Source organism: Physella acuta, unplaced genomic scaffold (assembly GCF_028476545.2).
Source record: "Physella acuta isolate Inbredline_101_S28 unplaced genomic scaffold, ASM2847654v3 ptg002320l, whole genome shotgun sequence".
Taxonomy (NCBI): domain Eukaryota; kingdom Metazoa; phylum Mollusca; class Gastropoda; family Physidae; genus Physella; species Physella acuta.
In genome coordinates this window covers 42,514-63,665 of record NW_026733817.1, presented here as the reverse complement: position 1 = coordinate 63,665, position 21,152 = coordinate 42,514, and the positions used below count along the sequence as shown (strand labels likewise).

The 21,152-nt window shown below is 34.7% G+C and overlaps 2 protein-coding genes across 5 annotated transcripts; both read right to left on the bottom strand.

The window, feature by feature from the left end:
- Positions 1–1,466: 1,466 nt before the first annotated feature.
- On the bottom strand, positions 1,467–11,721 carry LOC131932928 (D-beta-hydroxybutyrate dehydrogenase, mitochondrial). 3 transcript variants are annotated; one of them, XM_059289822.1, is made up of 10 exons: positions 11,632–11,703; positions 10,310–10,330; positions 8,515–8,723; positions 7,042–7,155; positions 6,584–6,784; positions 5,530–5,682; positions 5,068–5,261; positions 4,383–4,469; positions 3,351–3,500; positions 1,467–2,908 (listed from the first exon to the last, which is right to left on the bottom strand). In XM_059289822.1, exons 3-10 carry the CDS (start codon positions 8,633–8,635, stop codon positions 2,822–2,824), a joined length of 1,107 nt encoding a protein of 368 aa, XP_059145805.1. In that variant the 5' UTR covers positions 8,636–8,723; positions 10,310–10,330; positions 11,632–11,703; the 3' UTR covers positions 1,467–2,821. The 3 variants fall into 3 exon arrangements, with proteins under 3 accessions (XP_059145805.1, XP_059145804.1, XP_059145803.1); XM_059289821.1 differs by lacking the exon at positions 10,310–10,330 and having other exon boundaries at positions 11,632–11,721; XM_059289820.1 differs by lacking the exon at positions 10,310–10,330 and having other exon boundaries at positions 11,603–11,691.
- Positions 11,722–12,248: 527 nt separating this feature from the next.
- Positions 12,249–20,180, bottom strand: LOC131932927 (heterochromatin protein 1-binding protein 3). 2 transcript variants are annotated; one of them, XM_059289817.1, is made up of 11 exons: positions 20,121–20,180; positions 18,030–18,344; positions 17,758–17,881; positions 17,359–17,523; positions 17,043–17,174; positions 16,474–16,551; positions 16,011–16,170; positions 15,438–15,606; positions 15,112–15,221; positions 14,796–14,973; positions 12,249–14,338 (listed from the first exon to the last, which is right to left on the bottom strand). In XM_059289817.1, exons 2-11 carry the CDS (start codon positions 18,293–18,295, stop codon positions 13,279–13,281), a joined length of 2,442 nt encoding a protein of 813 aa, XP_059145800.1. In that variant the 5' UTR covers positions 18,296–18,344; positions 20,121–20,180; the 3' UTR covers positions 12,249–13,278. The 2 variants fall into 2 exon arrangements, with proteins under 2 accessions (XP_059145800.1, XP_059145801.1); XM_059289818.1 differs by having other exon boundaries at positions 20,043–20,131.
- Positions 20,181–21,152: the final 972 nt, after the last annotated feature.

Here is a 21,152-nt window from a genome sequence, read left to right as displayed (position 1 = left end):
GTATAATGATTATCTTATATCTACTAATCTAAATCTATAGGCCTAAGCCCATACACTCGCATACAGTCACATAATCTGTTGTAAATTAGCAGTAAACAAAAACTAAAATAAATTAAAAAATAAACGAACCAAATAAATTTCCATAAAACATGAAGAAAAGACATGCTGCTATAGTCCAACCAACAGCTTCTATTTTCTTGAAAGTGGGAAGATCTAATTCCATCTTTAGATACTCATTGACATTAAGGTAAAATTGGAAATTGGTTACACCAATAGTTTAAACACTTTTGGAATGTCACATTTTCCAGTTCCAGGGTTCGATCACATGGTTCAGTATAGAGTAGTATAGACTAGATCTAGAGATCTAGGTTCTGTCATACGATTTTGTTATGGTTTTGTCAAACGAAGCTATCTCAGAGTAAGCCTACTAAAGGTTGAGTGCAAAGCAAATTTAAAAAATTAATAGTTTCAAGTTGCAACAAAAATCATAATAAAAGTAAAAAGAACATCCAAGGTTTACAATTGTATAAGGTCAAGGCTGGGTCATATGTTTGTGCTGTCATAACGTGATTGGTATACAGTGCATGCAAATAATGACCGCCCAAAACATGCGAGCCAACCAAAAGACACCTAAGATTCGAGTCGGTATCTCGGTCTTAGGTCACCATCTAGGCCGATGCTCATCGTTATATAACTGTATCACGTGATTAGGGTTTTTATCTCCGTTTCAAGCAGACAAAACATGCAGTGAACCACCTAACAGTGACCGTCCATTTTCGCGGACTCGGGGGTGGGGTGGGGGGGGGGGGGGTGCAGAAGTGTCGAATATTAGAATATTGTGCCTATGTATGAAGAGTGGAAGCAGAGTTTCTTTCAGGCATCTCTTGGGGGGGGGGGGGGGGGGGGCGCGAATAAAATAAATGAAGACACTTAGATTTTTTTAAATCAATTTGTCCATTTATTATTATTTTAATTAGTGTGGGTCATTGTGTTGATCATCAAAATAAATCTCCTAAAATGACGTCACGCTTCAACCTTCATTCCGCCCCAAAATTTCAGTTTTTCTTTCTACTTTCGTATACAAAGTAGGCTATAGAGAAAGTATATTAATCGGGCCATAAAATTAAATAAGATTTTGACAGCTTTCGCCAGCTAACTAAATGTATTAAAATTTTGTACCTTCTAGCTCTTTCACTCTTGACTTTCTTATTGCAGCCTTTCACAGAAATCAAATGTAGTTTCTTAACCGAAAGTCCAAGTTCTTAAAGAAAAAAAAAGTACCATCACGAAAGCAAATAGTCTTTAAATGCTAAAAAGTACAAGCTCCCCACATTGCAGTTGTGTAGTTTCATGTAGGGACAAATCAAAGCTTTTTAAATCCCTGTGCTAACTTTATCAGTAATATCAGTAAGATGGTTCCATCTCCATCAAATTTATGTTTAAATGACAAAACAAACAATAAAAAAAAAGCATCCAAATTTTTTATTAGCTTTTGTAAATACAAATTTCATGACAGTTTGCTTTCTAATGTACTGGGAGATAACTCCATTGCACATGAACAGAAACAGGGTATTTAACAAATGATAAAATAAGCAGATGTGTAAATTATAACACAGTTGCTACCCTATCACAAAAAGATGAATAAACGATTACATACATCTTTGTGTGATGATAAAAAATAGACCTTTGAATGATAAAACTGAGGTATAAATGATAAAACAAATGTATAAATGATAAAAGAGATGTATAAATGATAAAAGATATGTGTATAATTGATAGATGTATAAATGATAAACAGATGTATACATGATAAACAGATGTATGCATAATAAACAGATGTATAAATGATAAACAGATGTATGAATGATAAACAGATGTATGTAAATGATAAAACAGATGTATAAATGATAAAACAGATGTATATAAATGATAAAACAGATGTATATAAATGATATACATATATAAATGCATCATGAAAGCACTACAGCATTAATTGCTTATCTATAACATTAAACTCAGCCTGGACAATATAAACAACATCACAAATTATAAATACATGACATAGATGCATAATCTGGCAGCAACGCTATAAACTGCATATATAATGTTGAATGAAAACATTTGTCTAACACAGATTGAATAGATTAACTAGATGAAATGTACAATCTACAAGAACTTACAAGAATAAACGTTTGAGCAAGTTATTGCTGGTATCATAGCATGAAGGTAGAACTAAAAACCAATGATACAGTGAGAAGAGGGTTAATGAACCTTTAAATATGAATAATACTCAGCTGCCTGAAATATTTAACAAACAAGGAATGAATTTTTTTTAGAGAAATGGCTTAGTTCTGCAGTGTAGCCATACCACTCTAGCTGGGGGCTACACAGCCATACCATCATGGCTGGGGGTAGTACAAACATACTACTTTGGCTGAGGGTAGTACAAACATACTACTTTGGCTGAGGGTAGTACAGACATACAACCAAAGCTGCAAGTCATATAGCCATACCAACATAGCTAGGGGTAGTATAGCCATACTACCATGGCTGGGGCTAGAGCAGCCATACCAAAAAAGCTGTAGGCAGTGCAGCCATAATAAAATAGTTGGGGGTGGAAATTTTTTAAATCCAACATAGTTCTCTTAAACAACATAACAGAAAAATATACTAAAAACCTTTAACAAAGTAAATGTAAAAATTAAGTATGTCTAAATTTAAAAATAAAAGGGAGGGGTCAGGTAACTGTATCCCTACTTTTTATCCTGGTCCCCAAACATTTTTTAGAGACCACAAGTCACATGACTCATTTTGACAAAGTTTATTTGAAGACAATGTATGGCACAAAATAAGCTCGCACCTTGTCAAACATATGTTGGGGCAGGTAGGGCTGTATGAGGGCCAGCACCTGGAACATACAGAACAGAATGATTAACATATACAACATAACGTACACCTAGTAAGTGGTACCAATAATTTGTTACATAGTGCTCTTTCAACATTTGGAGTTAGTATAAATAAAACCAGTCAGTCTGTTTTATATTTAGATTCCGTAACTTAAATCTAGGCAGCTCAATTTAAACTTTGTCAAGAACCATACACATGATACAAAATTAATCAATCAACTAAATATAATTAAAATAAACAAGGCTTTATTCTCCACTTTAATGCAAAACAAGAAGCATACAGATCTAATGGAATGCAATGGAAATCAACCACTTGTTTGAAAATTCACTAATAAGAATTTTAAAATTAAAGCAATAAAGAATATAACAAAAATGCTATTTTAAAATACTGTTTTTTTTAGTAATTATACTAGAAAGAATAAAACTACTCCTTTCAATACTCACATAGTAGAAATCAAAAAATGATTTGGATCCTGAGATTAAATAGCGAACGCTAGGGCAGGGATTGACCAGGGCGTCTTCAAAGGCATCCAACACTGGGTCAATGCTTGGTGCTGATGTAGCCGCCGCCTTCTGGCAACCATCTAGTTGTTGCTGGACAATAAATTACGTACAATGTAATATGTGAAATAACATAGGAAAGCATAAGTTTAAACATTTGCTGTTGCTCAATGAAAGATATCAGATACTTTGGAAGGCATTTTGTGAAATAACATAGGAAAGCATGTTTAATGTTTTTTAAATCAATAAAATCTTAACATATAAATTAAAAGTACCAAAAGTAGTTCTAAAAATCGCATTAATTGGGCATTGTTAGGTGAGAAATTTAATACTAACAAATAAAGAAAAATTACAGCAATGCCAGAAAATTTTTTTTTATAAATGTGTATGACAATCATATGGTGACTTGCAGATACTAACGCAAGACTTATGGCGGTGACACACAGATACTAACACAATACTTATGATGGTGATGTACAGATACTAACACAAGACTTATGGTGGTGACATACAGATACAAACACAAGAATTATGGTGGTGACATACAGATACAAACACAAGACTTATGGTGGTGACATACAGATACAAACACAAGAATTATGGTGGTGACATACAGATACAAACACAAGAATTATGGTGGTGACATACAGATACAAACACAAGACTTATGGTGGTGACATACAGATACAAACACAAGACTTATGGTGGTGACATACAGATACAAACACAAGACTTATGGTGGTGACATACAGATACAAACACAAGACTTATGGTGGTGACATACAGATACAAACACAAGACTTATGGTGGTCACATACAGATACAAACACAAGACTTATGGTGGTGACATACAGATACAAACACAAGACTTATGGTGGTCACATACAGATACAAACACAAGACTTATGGAGGTGACATACAGATACTAACACAAGACTTATGGTGGTGACATACATATACTAACACAAGACTTACAGTTAAATGGGCTGGTCCATAAAACTCCTTCACATCAGGTCCAGCTTCATTCCACTGGGAATCAAGATCTGCTTTGATTCTTTTCAGCTGTAATTTGTAAATGTTAATCCTTGTTTTTAATCTACCTACACATGTTATTATTTAGTTGTAGAGAAAGACTCAGGGTATCATGAAGGGAACTGACTCCGTGACTAGATCACTAGTCTGCAAACCTGAAAATCTCACAATCGAATCCGGGTTCAAGTCATTAGAACGTCACTGAGTCCACCCAGCTCTAATGGGTACCTAACTCAGATTAGGGAAAGTAAAGGCGCATGGGCATAGTGCTGATCACATTATTCCTTCTTATGGCGAGATCACAGAACCAGGTGAACCCAACTTCACTTGCCACATAGAACATCAGGTTTGAAAAGGAAACTCAACTTTTAAAACTAATTGAAAGTAGTAATCTAATCTAATTTTCTTTGAACAAGCATTACGATAAATTAATTTATGGGTGAAAAGGGAAACAACCCACTACACCAACAGGCAAGTCTGATGGCTGAACTACTGACATAGTTTTAAATGTTTTACAGATTGTATCAAACAATTATTTAAAATAAATGTTATTTTTAAGCTTGGTAGATTTTTAGTCAAGAGTTACTTCCATTGGTAACATTTTTATCCAAAGAGAAAATGTTCATACCGCAGCTTCATTCAAGCAACCTGTGGCGCCACCATAGTTGCAGGGCTCTATGATGGAGACTTTAACACCAAACTGACTCATCTCAAGACGCAGGGTCTCAGAGAAAGCCTCAGCCCCAAATTTTGCCATTGTGTACGGAGCATTGCTGGGTATGGCGAATAAGCCTTTCACACTTGTAACATTTACTATACGACCTGAAATTTTAAATTCAAGAATTTTATTATTATTTTATTATTAATTTATTATGATCAAGATTATAGTTTCTAAAGCATTTAAAAGTTGTAATCATTAAAAGAAAAGTTGTTGTACAATAACCTATGAGTTTTAAATGCACCAATATTTCTTTCAATGCTACCTACATAATTTTCAAAAATGATGTTTTTCTAAAATTTCTAATTGATAATCGTATAAATAATTATAATCAGAAGTGCCATTTCTACATTTTTTAAAGTTGTTGCACACCTTTAGCCTGTCTGAGCAGAGGTAAGAAAGCCTTGCAGGTCCTCACCATGCCATACATGTTGATGTTCCCTATGGTCAGGTACTGTTCCATGGTGCTCAACTCCACATCACCAACAAAGTTGAGGCCTGCGTTGTTTACTAGACCCCATAGACCTAAAGGATTGAGACAAAATGTTTAGACCCCATAGACCTAAAGAATTGAGACAAAATGTTTAGACCCCAGAGAACTAAAGGATTGAGACAAAATGTTTAGACCCCAGATACCTAAAGAATTGAGACAAAATGTCTAGACCCCACAGACCTAAAGAATTGAGACAAAAAATGCGTAGCTTTAGACTTAAAGAATTGAGAAAAAATGTTTAGACCCCATAGACCTAAAGGATTGAGACAAAAAGTCTAGCCATAGACCTAAAGAATTGAGAGAAAATGTCTAAACCCCATAGACCTAAAGAATTGAGACAAAATGTCTAGACCCCACAGACCTAAAGAATTGAGAGAAAAAATGCGTAGCTTTAGACTTAAAGAATTGAGAAAAAATGTTTAGACCCCATAGACCTAAAGGATTGAGACAAAAAGTCTAGCCATAGACCTAAAGAATTGAGAGAAAATGTCTAAACCCCATAGACCTAAAGAATTGAGAAAAAATGTCTAAACCCCATTGACCTAAAGAATTGAGAGAAAAATGTGTATCTATAGACTTAAAGAATTGAGAGACAAAATGCCTAGACCCTATAGAGCAAAACATATTGAAAGGATGGAGCAGACTTTTAAAAAAAACTAAGTTGTTTTATTTAATTCACAAAACACTGTATCTGACAAACTGTCTTTTTATTTTAATACAAGTTGGAGTTATGTCAGTGAAATTAAATGAAGTATATTGAAGATGGAGATGTGTGGTTGCAGCCCTTTGCTCCCCAGGGGCCACAAAGGAACGATGATGATGATGATATTGAAGTCATTTTTTAAAATATGTAAAATATTTAAACAGTTATACAAAGAAGTTATAAACCACATAACAGTCATACATTTTTAAGTATGAAACTTTCCCCCATACCTTTATTTTCACACTGCTCTTTCACCACCCTGTGTAGCTTGGATACACTGTCATCATTAGTCACATCAAGGGGAACTACTCGAAGTTTCTCAGCAGCTAAAGCCTTCAGTTCTTTCCCCCCAGCACTTTCAGTATTCAGGCAGGCAGCAAAAACTGTAAAACCTTTTTCGTGCAGTCTTTTTGCTAATCCTAACCCAAAACCTGCAAGAGATGAAAATATATTACTAGTTATGAGTTGTATTCTTATAACTGAAGTTTAGAACTTTTAATTTTTTTTAATATTAACATTAAAAAACAAAACATTATTACAGTATAAAAAAATAATTCATTCTAGATGTTAAATGATACATTATTTATTAATTGCTTACTTAATCATATTTATTTCGTAATATTTGATCTTGTTAATAGTTAAACAATGTTCTATCTGTTAGTAAATGGACAATCCAGAAAAGAACAACCTGAATCACAGCCAGTTACAACCACCACTTTGCCCTCAGGATCCAGCATGGGTACTTTACTTTTTTTAAACCTGATATACACTTTTCTTACAAGAACACAAACTGCAATAAAGGCTGAAAAGGGAAACAATTTTGTGAGTGAACACAACAAAAAATGTAAGCTACCCATTTAAAAATAATACAGAAGGTGAACCACATAGTACAACAGTTTCTATGAGTACTAAATATGAAGGGACAGTGGGGCCTTAAAGCTACATTTTGTCTTTATCTTGGATACTCATAGAATTTGTTGTGGGCCTATTTTTTTATGTGTTCATTTTATAACAAAATATAAACAGCCTGGTGGCAAAATATAAACAGCCCAATCAAAAAGATATTTGAGAATACACTGGACTACACATTCCAGGTGCTCCACTTATGTTTAATCCAACCTGATGATAATTTAACTAATGCCTATCCAACCAATGACATGTAACTAATCTTAACCCAACCAATGTCATGTTTTTAATCCCTATTCAACCAATGTCATGTAACTAATCCCTATCCAACCAATGTCATGTAACTAATCTTAACCCAACCAATGTCATGTAACTAATCCCTATCTAACCAATGTCATGTAACTAATCCCTATCTAACCAATGTCATGTAACTAATCCATATCTAACCAATGGCATGTAACTAATCTTAACATAACCAATGTCATATAACTAATCCCTATCCAACCAATGTCATGTAACTAATCCCTATCCAACCAATGTCATGTAACTAATCCCTATCCAACCAATGTCATGTAACTAATCTTAACCCAACCAATGTCATGTAACTAATCTTAACCCAACCAATGTCATATAACTAATCTTAACCCAACCAATGTCATGTAACTAATCCCTATCCAACAAACACCATGTCATAACCCTTACTATTTGATGAGACTTCACATTCTAACATCTCTCAAGTTGCAACTACACTGCTAAAATCAATAGGGCCTAATAGATTGCTAATCAATGCACAAGTTAGAGTATACAAATAAAAAAAAAACTGCTTCAGTCACATGGAAATACATTAAATCTGGTGTTGCTAACAGCTGTTACCTAGATCAGAAATTTTTTTCCTATGCAAGATCAGACAACTCTTGTACCAAGGGAAGATAAATTAGATTAGCACAGCAAATCATGTTATGTGGACTATATAGATAGCAGTGTAGAGAGTTGGTATCTTTTCACTTTGGTGGTTTTCTTATTAACATTAAGATAAAATACAGAATTCTGGCTGCTTTTTAAGAGTGATTTTGATAAAGCTTTTAGGAGCAAGTTTTGTTAAAGAATGCCATAAGGTTATGTCCTATGCATTGTGATTATCCAATAAAAGCCCACCTAATCTCAATAGGTTTATTATTCACATTAAGCCCAGATAGCTTTCATTCTACTGTAAGTTTTAAGTAACCAAAAAAAATTAAAGAAAAAATAATCGAACCAAATAAATTTCCATAAAACATGAAGAAAAGACATGCTGCTACAGTCCAACCAACAGCTTCTATTTTCTTGAAAGTGGGAAGATCTAATTCCATCTTTAGATACTCTTTGACCTTTGACATCACAGTACAATGGCTACACTGTATGAAGGTTATGTCAAAGGGTGTTGTCACAGGTACCCCACAGATATCTTGTCATCAATCAACAATCCTAAAAACAGGGATCATAAGACAATATTAAAATAAGTGCAGTTAAGAAACAAATTCAATGAAATAAAAATGTATCAGTTTAACCAATGTGTGTTCAAATACTAGATTTAAATATTTTTCATTAAATTATAGGCGTACTTTTTAATTAAATATGTTATGACATGGTACAACATACAGCACTATATCACATAGTTTTTGTATTGTCAGATATGCATATCTTGTCTATTTTATATTTAAGAGGTTTGTAATGTTATCTCCAGGTCATAAGTAAGAATAAAATATCTGTTGGTCCAACTAGCAGCCCAATGACAGAAAGGCATCACCCTTTTTAAATGTCTACATGGTGTGTTCTTGAAACATTTACTTTTTCAGGATGCATTTGGGTGGGGGGAGGGGGGGGGGGGGGTTGAGGGTTCATGTTGATTTCCACACATAACAATAATATTAACATTTAACATCAAAATATTGGCAAGTCACAACAAACATAAAAAAATGTATTCTGCAAACAAATATGGCTTCATAGTCTAATAGACCATTTAATAATTGTGCATTGGAAATTCAAGAACAAAGCCTGGGCTGTAAGTTGAGAAAAACCAGATGTTGCCCCTGTATCAGGCCCCCTCTCTCCACACAGCTGTAGACCCAAGGGAAAGGACTTTACAGTTTGGAATCAGCTGTTTCGCAGGAGCTGCCAAACCAGAGTTAATAATCCTATTGCCTAAGGAGCTCCACTCCTGTTTGATTCAGGAGTTTTTGCTCCTAGATGGGTTACTGTCCCCAGCTGACAAGCCTCATCTGCCTGAGGGTTCTAACACGGGTCTTTCTGGTCAATAGCCATGTACTCAACCACTAATACAAATAGTAAACATTTTAACATTACTGCTTGATTTTAAAATAACTTCGCACAGCAGGTAATTAAATCATGGAATCTAAGTTTATAAGCGGCAAGCGAGCAATAAACAAAAGAGAAAGAAGGGTCACAAGCCAGATAAAGCCTTATGATTTTAAAAAATGCTGTTACAACCATAGAGAATAATAGTAATAAAAACTTTTCTTTCCCATAAAATTCCATGGATTCCTAACTAGCTGGGAAGTAGGCCTAATAAAATGAAAAATAAAATAGTACTTCATTTTTAAACATTTTGATTATTTTTAGTAGTAGGTTTGTCAGCCCTACTTAAGAGTAGATAAAATAAGAGGCCTATTTAGTAATTCAGTAAGTTGGGTATTGTTTAAGTTAGTTTAAATATTTACAAATTAATAAATTAAACAATTGATAAATCCAGTTAATAGCTAGTTAGTAGACCAAGTGAATTAGTAGTAGTAAGACATAGTAGTAGGCATATTTAATAAATAATAGCGTCCCCGTCCCCGTGTGTTGCCGCGGGAATAGAAGAAAGTCAAACAAAATATAAAAGAAGGGTTTCATCAATGTGTTACTAATCCTATATTCTTAGACGCTTGACCTTGTTTTCTAAAACTGAGCTATTTAAATATAAACAATGCCTGCGCTTGGATCATAAATATCAGGACACGGGTTTACCTACACTACCACATGAAAACCTTGAGTGTACATTAATCACTCACCCAGGGCGCCAAACAGCATCCCTGAAACAATGATGCAGATTGCGTCATTCGCTAAAATTACACAAATCAACAAGATTTTTTTCTTTAACACGTAGAAAAAAAAATATTTGACATGTTTTAAACATAATGTGACTGATGCAATTTGTTAGCTTTACTAATGGTGTATTAAAATAGATGCTAATTGCATCATTTGCAAAGTGACGAAACTGTTTGGATTTTTTACGGAAAAAAGGAAACAACCCAGTCAATAATCTAACCTTAGTTTATTTTTCTGATTATTAAAAAAAATGTATTACAGGGCCCTCAGCAGCCCATGTGAACCTTTGGGGGCCGAAACTGAAATTTTTTTTCACAGCCAAATAGCACCCTACCAGGGTGACAGCGGACATGCCTTATCCATTATCTATCACACTGTTTAGAACTAACGTAGTCGCCATAGCGCTCACGGGAAAGACCAGGGCACCAAGTTGCATCCTGCCGGGGGCCGCCCGTGCAAAATTAACACCCCCCTCCTCCTCAGAAACCTTCTTGAGAGTATTCATCACTCCCTAAAGTTTAATGGCACTTGGATAAACGGTGCTGAACCGCATCAGACTTTCTTTTTTTTTTAATATATCGTATATAGAGAAAAATCGCAACATCCCGGGACGCCTCTTGCGAAATTAAAAAAGAATTTTTTACAGAGACTTCACCTGGAGTGTTCTAATCAACTACCCAAAGTTTGATGGCGATCGGATGAACGGTGTGAAACAGCAATGGACATTTATTTTTATATACCGTATTTAGAGAAAAATTGCATAAAAGACAAACACACACACGTAAAATCGGCCGAGACTAGATCTACATCTAGATCTAGTAATATGAAAAAAAAGGTGACTCATTAAAATTTAATTATTTCACATTTTTAGGAGAAATTTAAAGTTAATTTCTGGCATATATTGAAATATTTAGCAATAGATTTGGTTTATTATTCAAATTATTCAGGTATCTACAATATTTGACACAAATATATTACAATATACTTCTATTAAAGTTTAAAGCCTTAACAACGAGGCAACTTTTTTTTCACATTACTTAATATTAATAATAATAATATTAATATATTAATAACGCACCTAGGATCTAGGTCTAAAACGATAAATTACTAAATTAGTTAATAATAATTACCGATATCTTTATTTTATCAGTTTTTTTATCTTCTTCAGCTTAAACTTAAGATATAGACTAAAATTTAACACACACTTCTCGGTTTATAAGACTTAAGAAGAATCATAAATTTTAAAAATACCGTGCCTAAATTAATAGTCTTGAAAGCGACTCACAGTTGTGTGTAGATCTATTGATAGATTCTAGAATCTAGACTCAAGACATAAACAAAGTGATTCAGTGGCAGGATTTACATGACCTTTGGCCCAGGTATAGTGTTGTTTCCTGGTCAAGGTCAGGGTTAACTATACTAATTATAGGCCTAGCCAAAATCGTTTGGGTTTTTTTTTCTTAAGCTATCTGATAGGTTAATTCATTATAGCTAGACTATGTCTTTCTTGTGTGAGAAAGTGTATTTCTACGACATACTTAATATATTAAAAAAAAGTCTGTTATTAATATTAGGATAATCAGTTTTAATACGCATCTACCATTCAGATTTCAGTAAAACTAAAAGTACACTTTTGAGTAGCGTGACCTACTAAGTCAAAGCTGCTTCTCTTAGCCTTATCTACCAACATAACAAACAGTCGTAGATGAGTCAGTTACAGATAACTTGTCATAATTTCTGTTCTATGCACTCTAGTTTAAATACTACCCCCTAAAGTAATAATGATTTACAGCAACCTAGGTTGTATGCAGGTAAATTCCTATTTCATTTTTCATCCAATTCATTTCATTAAAACAATACAGAAATACTACATGGTAAAGAAAAACAAAAATCACACAAAAGAATAGTATACTGATTTAATCATTCATCACAGTTAAACAGTGAATAAAGAAGGATAACTTATGCTGCAATACTTGTAAAGAATGACAAACAAATACACTAGTTGTACTACAATGTCCAAAAGTAAAATGATGAATGGTGACAAACTGCAATGATAATGACAACCCACACCAGAAAATCATACAATCCCCACCCCCTTCATCTCCTTTGGCAGTGAAGCAACTTCAATACACACTGTTATTTAATAAAAAGTTAATAAAAATTATAAAGTAAAAATCTACACAAGCAGTTATGAGTTCAAGGTCAACTCATAGCTCAACCAATGTAGATACAAATCATGACCTAGTTCACACAAGGGCAAACAGTACCAAATTTTAAAAAAACAAAAAGAACACTTGCCCTTGCTTGATGCAACAGATGAAAATAACACAAGCATTGGGCTTAAAAATTAATGTATAAAACTTGTATGGGAGGGAAACAAGAAATATAAAAGTTAAAGTACAACATGTAGTCCATGGTAGTCAAAGGGGATGAACAAGTCAATTCAATGAACACAGCTGGTAGCACAACTGCTACTTTATTGCTGGTAGCACTATGCTATGTTACAGCTTGTAGCACTTGCTACAAATGTGTAGATCATAACTTTTTAAAGAAATAAAAAGATAGAATACATTGATTACAATAGCCACTAAAGTAAAATAACTTTAAAAGAAATATGTACATGAGAGCTTGTTGTACACAGAGCAGAGTGTCACTCCAGTACTAACAACTCTTTTAATTTCACTCCAAGAACAAGGTGTGAATTGCTAAATAAAGTGAAATCTTGTATTAAGAAGACTAGAAAGCATACATTTTTTTTTTAATGTCAGGAAGATGAAGAGTTACATTAATTATGATAAGGTGACAACAAAAAAATACTTCCCCTTAATTGCACACATACTAATTAAAACTTGATAAATTTATTTGGTCTCAAATATCAATTTTCATCCCCATTCATAAAAACAAATGGAATACTGTCAATTAAACCATTTTATCAGAACCTTTTCCTAGATCTGGACTTCCCTTTGCTTTTCTTGTCACTGCTTGGCGCCACTTTCTCGGTGCTGTCACCTTTAAGTTTTGATGCTTCACCTCCTGATTTTGATTTGCGAGAAGGGAGCTCAGGCTCAGCCGTTTCCACCTCGTCACTCTCTGTGCCACCCCCTCTAGATTTGGATTTGCGAGGTGTATATTCAGCCACTTCCCCTTCATTATCTGCATCCCCACCTCCACCACGGGATTTTGATTTGCGTGAATCAGCCACCTTCTCAGCTTCCCCACCCCTTGACTTTGATTTACGTGGAGTGTATTCAACGATCAGCTCTGTGTCATCTTCCTCTTCATCTTCGGATACATCTTTTTTGGGTTTCTTCGCTGGGCTTTTCTCTGCTGCAGGTTTCTTGGCTTTGCCTGCTGCCTTCTGTGGAGCAGGTCTTTTAGCAGGGGGTTTTTTGGTCTCCTTACTTTTAGCCTCAGGTTCTTCAGTGTCAGAAACCTCAGGCTCTTCTTCCTTTTCAGCCTTCTTCTTGGTTTGTTTTGTTGGCTTTTTCTTACCTTTCTTGACCACCTTTGGTGACTGGGCTGGTGGAGCACCGCCCCGAGATTGAGACTTTCTCGGGGTGTATTCAGGCTCATCTTCTTCTGCCTCCTCCTCTTCTTCTTCCTCTTCATCATCAGACAGGTCTTGAGATTTCTTTCTGGTGTCAGCTTTTGGTTTGTTAGCTGCCTTTTTGGGGGGTGCTTTTTTACCCCTTGAAGCTCTACCTTCTGGTTGTTTCTCGTCTTCTTTCTTGGGTTTGGCCCTGCTTGGTTCTGCCTCTTTTTTAGCTGGCTTGGCTTTTTTAGACTTACTGGGAGGAGAGTGGACCACTTCCATGGTTTTAACCTTTGGCATTCCTCTAGATTTGGTCCCTTTGGGGATGTAAACTGGCTCATCAGAATCATAAGCTTCATCATCAGCATCTGAATCATCCTCTCCAGCAAGCACGATTGGGGAAGGGATAAATGGACCTGTAAGCTGGAAGGAACCACTAGCACCTAGACCGCTCAGCTGCCTGGAGAACATATTGAATACTGTTTAAATTGTGAATAATTTTACAAATATAAAAAAGTAATATGGAACTACGGAGTGGTCTAGCGGTAGAGAGCTGGACTGCTAACCCGTAAGTCTCGAGTTCGAATCCGGGTTCAAGTCAGTAGACCGTCCCTGAGTCCACCCAACTCTGATGGGTACCTAACTCACGTTAGGGAAAGTAAAGGCGGCTGGGCATAGTGCTGACCACACTATCTCTTCATATGCCGAGGTCACAGAAACAAGTGAACTCTACTTCAATTGTCCTATAGACCGTCAGGTTTGAAAGGGAAACTTAATATGGAACTAACTTTGAACCTGCTCATAAGTTGTTTTCGAATACAAAATAAAACCATTAATGAATCATTCTAGTCTAATACTAATTTACTGATACTACAATAAAATAAAACAAGAATAAATATGTTTAAAAAATAACATACATGATCATGTTTTTTGCTACGGCACGTTGGAGAGCTTTCTTAAATTTGTCAGGTCTCTCATCCACATTGAAGTCTGGATGATATTGTGAAATGTATTTTTTTATCTGGTTTGCAGACGCAGCTTTGGGCTCATGACAAGCAATTATTGCTGCACAAATTCTGTCTTCTATTTGCTCAGCTATAAATTTAAAAAGTCAAATTAATCACTGGTTGATTTTTGCTTAAAAAAAACAGGACAAGTTTTAATGAAAAAAAAAACATCAGATGTAAATAAAAAGTAAAACTTAAAATTTAATGTATACAAGACAAGTCTTACAATCAGGGTTAAAATCATCCATTAGTAGATGTAGTTTCCCGGCAATGCCTGATCCTGAAACATATTCCCAAAAGCCTTTGTCCACACCACTTTCAATAGCTTTGCGCCACCTAAGTACACAATATGTAAGCATTAAAAAATTGAAATCCTAATGCTGGATAGTAAAATCCAGTACTTCATTAATATTAACAAAAAACTTAAGCTTTCAAGCATCATTTAAATGCTAAACGCTGAGAATTAAAGACCCAACAGGACAATTTTAATGCACTGAGACAGCTATATGGGTAAAACATGAGCAGATTAACAATAAAGTGGTGCAGTAGTACCTAGTATCTTGTACAGTTTCTCCATATTTCTCTTGAATATATTTTCTTATTCTAGTAATGGCTACTGCTTTAGGAGCAGACTGGTAGGTGATGGCCAGTGGGAAAGTGTCTTCTATCTTCTCCGGCTGACCATGTCTCATTTTGGAGTAACTCACTTTTTCAACTTTTTCTGATGTAAATAGAAAGAAAGAATATTTGATAACAATTTGTGACTAAAACGTAAAAAGACAATAATTGGAAATTTAGAGTTCAGTTTGATGATTAACCTTAACAATAGTAAATTTAGATATTATTTCTGACACCAAGCCTAATTGGAATTTAAAATACAAAATATGATCATAACACTTTTTAATTATTTCTGATACCAAGCCTAATTGGAATTTAAAATACAAAATATGATCATAACACTTTTTAAAAACTTGAACTATAAATCTCATCAAGGAAAAAAAAGCTGGAAAATTACATAACCCAATATGGAGTAACTAAAAGCCGCACCATCTTCCGCACGCTTTTTCCTTAACAACTATGATTAATTTTGTGAAAAAGTTTTTTATTTAAACATCTGTTCCTTACTTTGTCTGTGTCTCTTTTTCTTAACTTCAGATTCGTCTTCTTTTTTATCTCCATTTTCTGCTGCTTCTTCTGTCTTTTCTTCCTTGTCTTCTTTTGGTTCCTTATCTTCTTCTGCTGACTCGCTATCTTTTTCTTTATCCTTCTCTTCCCCATCCTCTTCCTATGAAAAAGACAAAAAGAAACTAGCATGAAGCGGAAAGTAAGTGAAAGTTTAGCAGTTGAGCTCCAAGTTTTGAACACATTTGCTACTGCTACTTGTTAAAAAAAATACTAATTACAAACACTAATTGCTTGAAGTCAAAACATAAGTGATTGGCATTAAATATTAGGTTGCAAAAATGTCCAAAATAAAAAAAAATTGTAAAAAAATAATTCCTGAAACTTGTAGCAAATGTGTTAATATATTTACTTTGTTAATGCGTACTATATAGATAAATAAAATAAAAAATATAAAAAAACTAACCTTTTTTTCTTTGCGCTTTGGTGGTGGGGGTTCACCACCAGGTAGTTTGTAATATCCTGCCATGCCTATACCCTTAACCTGTGTGAGAGAAAAAAAACAGTAGCTACTTTGCTGAGAATAAATAAACTAAATACAATATCAATAAAAGAAGATTTTTTTCTACTCTGTAAGTTAAAATGTGCCGTTAAGATTTTTTCTCATACAGTCAATGCAATCCACATGATAGTGTTAAGTTAAGTGGATTTTTTTAAACTACCTTTTATCCTTCTGAAAAAAAAGGTAGTTACATACAGATATTAATTTACACTTTTAAATACACTTTTTAAATTACATGTAAACAATTCATAAATGTTTGTATATCTTTATAACAAAAATTTTGAGATGGTTAAAGACTAGTTTAATACTGATTTAATCTATTTTTTATGATGTGGAAGTATAAAAAAAAAATATTTCAAATTTGTGATAAGTGACCACAGAAAAAATGTATAAATTTTCTGACCTTGTGAAAGCAGCATACAGAGGATTGTTGACAGATAGTATAATATTGGGTTTAAAACTACGCAACTTACCAAATCAATCTGACCATACTGTACTCCCATCTCTAAAGCTCTTTTTAAAGTTTTGGGTTTTTGATCAAGACGCAACGCTGGATATTTTGTGGCTAGGTACTGTTTCAAAGTAAAAAATCGAACACCACTCCACTGGTTAATGGTTAAGGTAAACAAAAAAAAGCATTGTAAGAGAGGTAAATATATGAAAATGGCATATATATAATACTTCATATAAAATATCTTATTCAGAAAAGCAATTCCAAGACAAACAAGTTTGACAGCGTGTACAAACTTTTCACAGGTATGTTTACCAAATATTACAAAGGAAGGATACAGGATTTTTAAAGTGGTTGATTGCTTCATGAACAATATCTTTCATTCTGATACCACCAAGACCTGCTTTCTTCTTTTCATGATTGATTTTACGCTCCTTGATAAGGCTCTTGTAAACTGAAGTTTCTTTAACGCCAAAAGCTTTACCAAATTTTTCTTTCACCATCTGCCAAAAATAGTTTCACACAACTGACATTAAAACAAAGATGTAGACAATTATAGAAAGATAATTAGTTTTACAAATTTTTTAAATTAAAAACTGTTCAAATTCAACATTACATTATTCTAGGATCATTAATTATTTGAACATCCTTGAAAATAATATCCAAAATCAGATTTACGCCAGGGATTCAGCCAGATTTTGAGAATATGCATAAAAAAAACACTGAATTTCACCTACCCTGTTAAATTCTGGAATATCCAAAATATCAGATCCATCAGCCTGGCATAACTCAGTGTAGTAGTTGTACAAGTGAGGTAAATGAAGTGTTTCTTCCGTGCGCTTCTCTAGATTGTCATTTAACCTGTAATTTTTGTAGCTGTTTAGTAAATGAACACAAATGCTCGAACTACCAAAATACAATGTATTTTTAAAATCTCACCAAGCGGCTACTTTAAATACTGAGTTACGAATGCTCAGGGTTACCATATCAAACAAACACAAAAACTTACCAATCAGCTAATTTAAGTTCAGCAGGTGGGATGAACCGCTTCCGCTTCTCCATCAGAACTTCACCATCAAGACCTTTTAATATGTGAGATTGGGGTGTCTGAGCTGGTCTCTTTTTTGGTTTTTTAGTTGAGGCATGTGCAGTGTTAGTGTCTGTCACATCTGTTTGTTTGTCTTCATCTTCAACAGCTTCTTCAGTGTCATTCTCATCAACAACATCACTGTTGTCTTGGCTAGCTTTGATCCACTTCTTCTTAATAGCAGGCATTGTGGAAAGTTCCTGATTTGTTGGGTATGTTTAAACAACAAATCTGTTTCTTTGTAAAAAGGAAAAAAAAATTTAAACATTTGCTTTAAATTTAAACAAATGAACTTTGGATGAATAAATCGATTAAAAAAATGTAATTAATAAATTTCATTCCTAAGTTTTGCTGGAAATAGCCCAGAGATATGCCTATACCCAGTCAGTATCATTTCATATACGAATAGGAATTACATTTTACAAGATTTATAACAATAGCAATTATTTTTCTTCTTCTTCTTCGTTCTTAATTTTTAGTGTTGGGAGGGACCGAGTCTTATCTGCCAGAGGGTTTGAACTCGAGACTTTTTTTTAATTTATCAACCATGAGCTTTGCCGACTCGACCATGCTTCCATCACAATTAAGGATTACGTGTCAACTGGTTATGCGCCATTGAGGCCATTGACTCCGATTTCAGACTGCTTTTCTTTTTGGATTTGCTTCCATAGCCTTTGTCCAACCAAGAACAAACTACAAGACAGCGGTTGTTTGATTTTGGAGTTGTCTCTCCTAGAAGAGTGGCTGTCCCCAGCTAACGAGCCTCATCTGCCGGAGGGTTCGAACTCGAGACTTTTCGGTTTAGCAACCATGAGCTTTACCGACTCGACCACGCCGACCCCCTAGCAATTATTTAAAATCAACTGGGGAAAGAGGTAGGTTGAGAGAGCAGTGTTACATTTAATTGTACTTATAGACTAGACCCAATTTTTATATAAATAATAAATCATCATTTTTTCCCATTTGTGCCTAAGACATGGGGTGACCTCGGTGTGGTCAACACTATGCCCAGCCACCTTACTTTTTCCAGCGCAAGTCAGGGAGGCCTACCCATCACAGCTGGACGCATCCCACAGAAACCCAGGGCTCAAGACCATGACACCCTCCTAGCTCTAACTGCAGTACTTTATGTTGTTCGTTAGTATGTGAACACAGTCCAGATATATTATTATTATTGACAACATGAAAAATGCATCAGGTGTCACAAGAAGGACTAAATTAACAAAACGATTAGGCTAATGGGAAAATAAAACCCCAACACAGCTTTCTTAAATCTATTTCCTATTCATTGCAATTGGGAGTGCAAAGCGTAGTGTAAGGGCTTTAAATCTGTTATTAATCTAGGTCTATGTCTCAACAGGTTTATAATCTCTTACACTACTACAGTACACTATCTAGACTAGACATTATTCAACATCTAGTCATCTAGGCCTATGGCTATGAACTATGATCTACAGAATCACTATACTATGTACTTTATACAGTAGTAGGGCCACTAGAGCATAAACATTGCCTCCTTCTTATTTAATATTTATAGAAAGTCACTTCTTGTAGCCTACAAATCTACACACCATGACATACTCTCTCATTAGTAACTCATCAGTTTAACAACCAGTATTTTTATTTGGATCAGATTTGATATTCTAGCTAGCCTAATATTCAAAATATTAAAGAGCGCATCCTACTAAATTTAAAATTAGCAAATAAAAGCCGATTTTGGATCTAAAGATCCAGACTATCTAGATTCTAGATTTATTTAGTTCTAGTCTACGACTCTGCGAGTATGAGCCGACAACAGCCGTGGCGGCGTAAAATAACGAAATTTTTTCCCCTGCCTTGTTTCTCACGTTGATGTTTACTTTCGTTACAGATAATGCATGCATAAGCTTCATTAATTTTTAGTCTAAGCGGTATTATGCAAAAAGAAACTCTTACTATAGTGTTAATTTATTGAAATAAAGGTACATATTTTTAATGAAGGAAACTATTTAAATTTGTATTAATAAAAATTACCTATTATTTTTCTAAGCACAAACGCAACATATAGCCAGATTTTTTTCGCGTCAGTAAGCCATATAATCAACATTTGCATCAGAAGTCAAAGTGTCCGTAAAATGTTTAAGCATAGGCCTACTTGTAAAAAGAATTACGAAATAACTGACGAATATAAAGTTCAACTAACTTTAAAACAAATATAATGCAAAAAAGTACTTTGAAACATGTATAAAAACACACACACACACAAACTGCCATATATTGTAAAGAAGCTTCACACTAGATTTGTATACACTCAATAAAGCAGCTACGAATTGCCATGTTTTACTTAGGCTGCCGTAATTTTAGATTTGTCTTTAGATTTGAGGATAGAGACATCTGGTCAGTGGCCGGAACAATAGTTTCCAGGGGAGGGGCCGGACACTGGTTAAAGTATATATATATATCTTTTTATCTATTTTATATATTAAATAATTTTTCTATTTCTCCGGGAGGACGCACCCATTCCCGAAGAGATGCATGTAAGATAGTCTAGTCCATCATGTTGATTAATCTTGTTTTAATGGTTGTCCTATTGTGCTAGAATGAACAGCATGCCGTTTAGAAATTAGAATTAAAAGTTGAAAGTCCCCCCTCCTCCCTCCCTCAAAACTTTCAAGTGCCCCCGCTCGGGATTTGCCGGTGTTTCTTTCAGACGAACACAAAACCCAACAAAGACCTACACACATCTTTGTAAAACACTACTTTTTGGGGTCGTCCATAAACTACTTCACGCTCCGAAGGGAAAGGAATGAGAGAGGAGCACAGTGTTGCAGAGTTTCTTCCAGGCATCTCTTCGAGGGAGGGGGGGGGGGCGCCCCCCGAAATTTTTTTACCGCCCCCCCCCCCCCGAACGAAATGAAATTTATATAATTTATATAGAAAATATATACTTTTAACAGTGTCCGCCCCCCCCCCCCCCCGGAGAAAAAGGTCTGGAAGAAACACTGCAGTGTTGCCTCTCTTCCAGAGATGTCTGCAAGAAACTCTGGTAAGAGTCTAAACAAGAGC

Bases quoted from the DNA above. Each gene is read 5' to 3' on its own strand.
- LOC131932927 (XM_059289817.1), bottom strand. From the start codon at position 18,295: ATGCCTGCTATTAAGAAGAAGTGGATCAAAGCTAGCCAAGACAACAGT. The intron at 17,882-18,029 runs GTAAGTTTTTGT...CAAAAATTACAG, and splicing joins GAACTTAAATTAGCTGATTG to GTTAAATGACAATCTAGAGA. The intron at 16,171-16,473 runs GTTAGTTTTTTT...TCTTTTTCATAG, and splicing joins CAAAGCGCAAAGAAAAAAAG to GAAGAGGATGGGGAAGAGAA.
- LOC131932928 (XM_059289821.1), bottom strand. From the start codon at position 8,635: ATGTCAAAGGTCAAAGAGTATCTAAAGATGGAATTAGATCTTCCCACT. The intron at 6,785-7,041 runs GTTGTTCTTTTC...CATCTCTTGCAG, and splicing joins TGTAACTGGCTGTGATTCAG to GTTTTGGGTTAGGATTAGCA. The intron at 3,501-4,382 runs GTAAGTCTTGTG...TTTATTGTCCAG, and splicing joins ATGGACCAGCCCATTTAACT to CAACAACTAGATGGTTGCCA.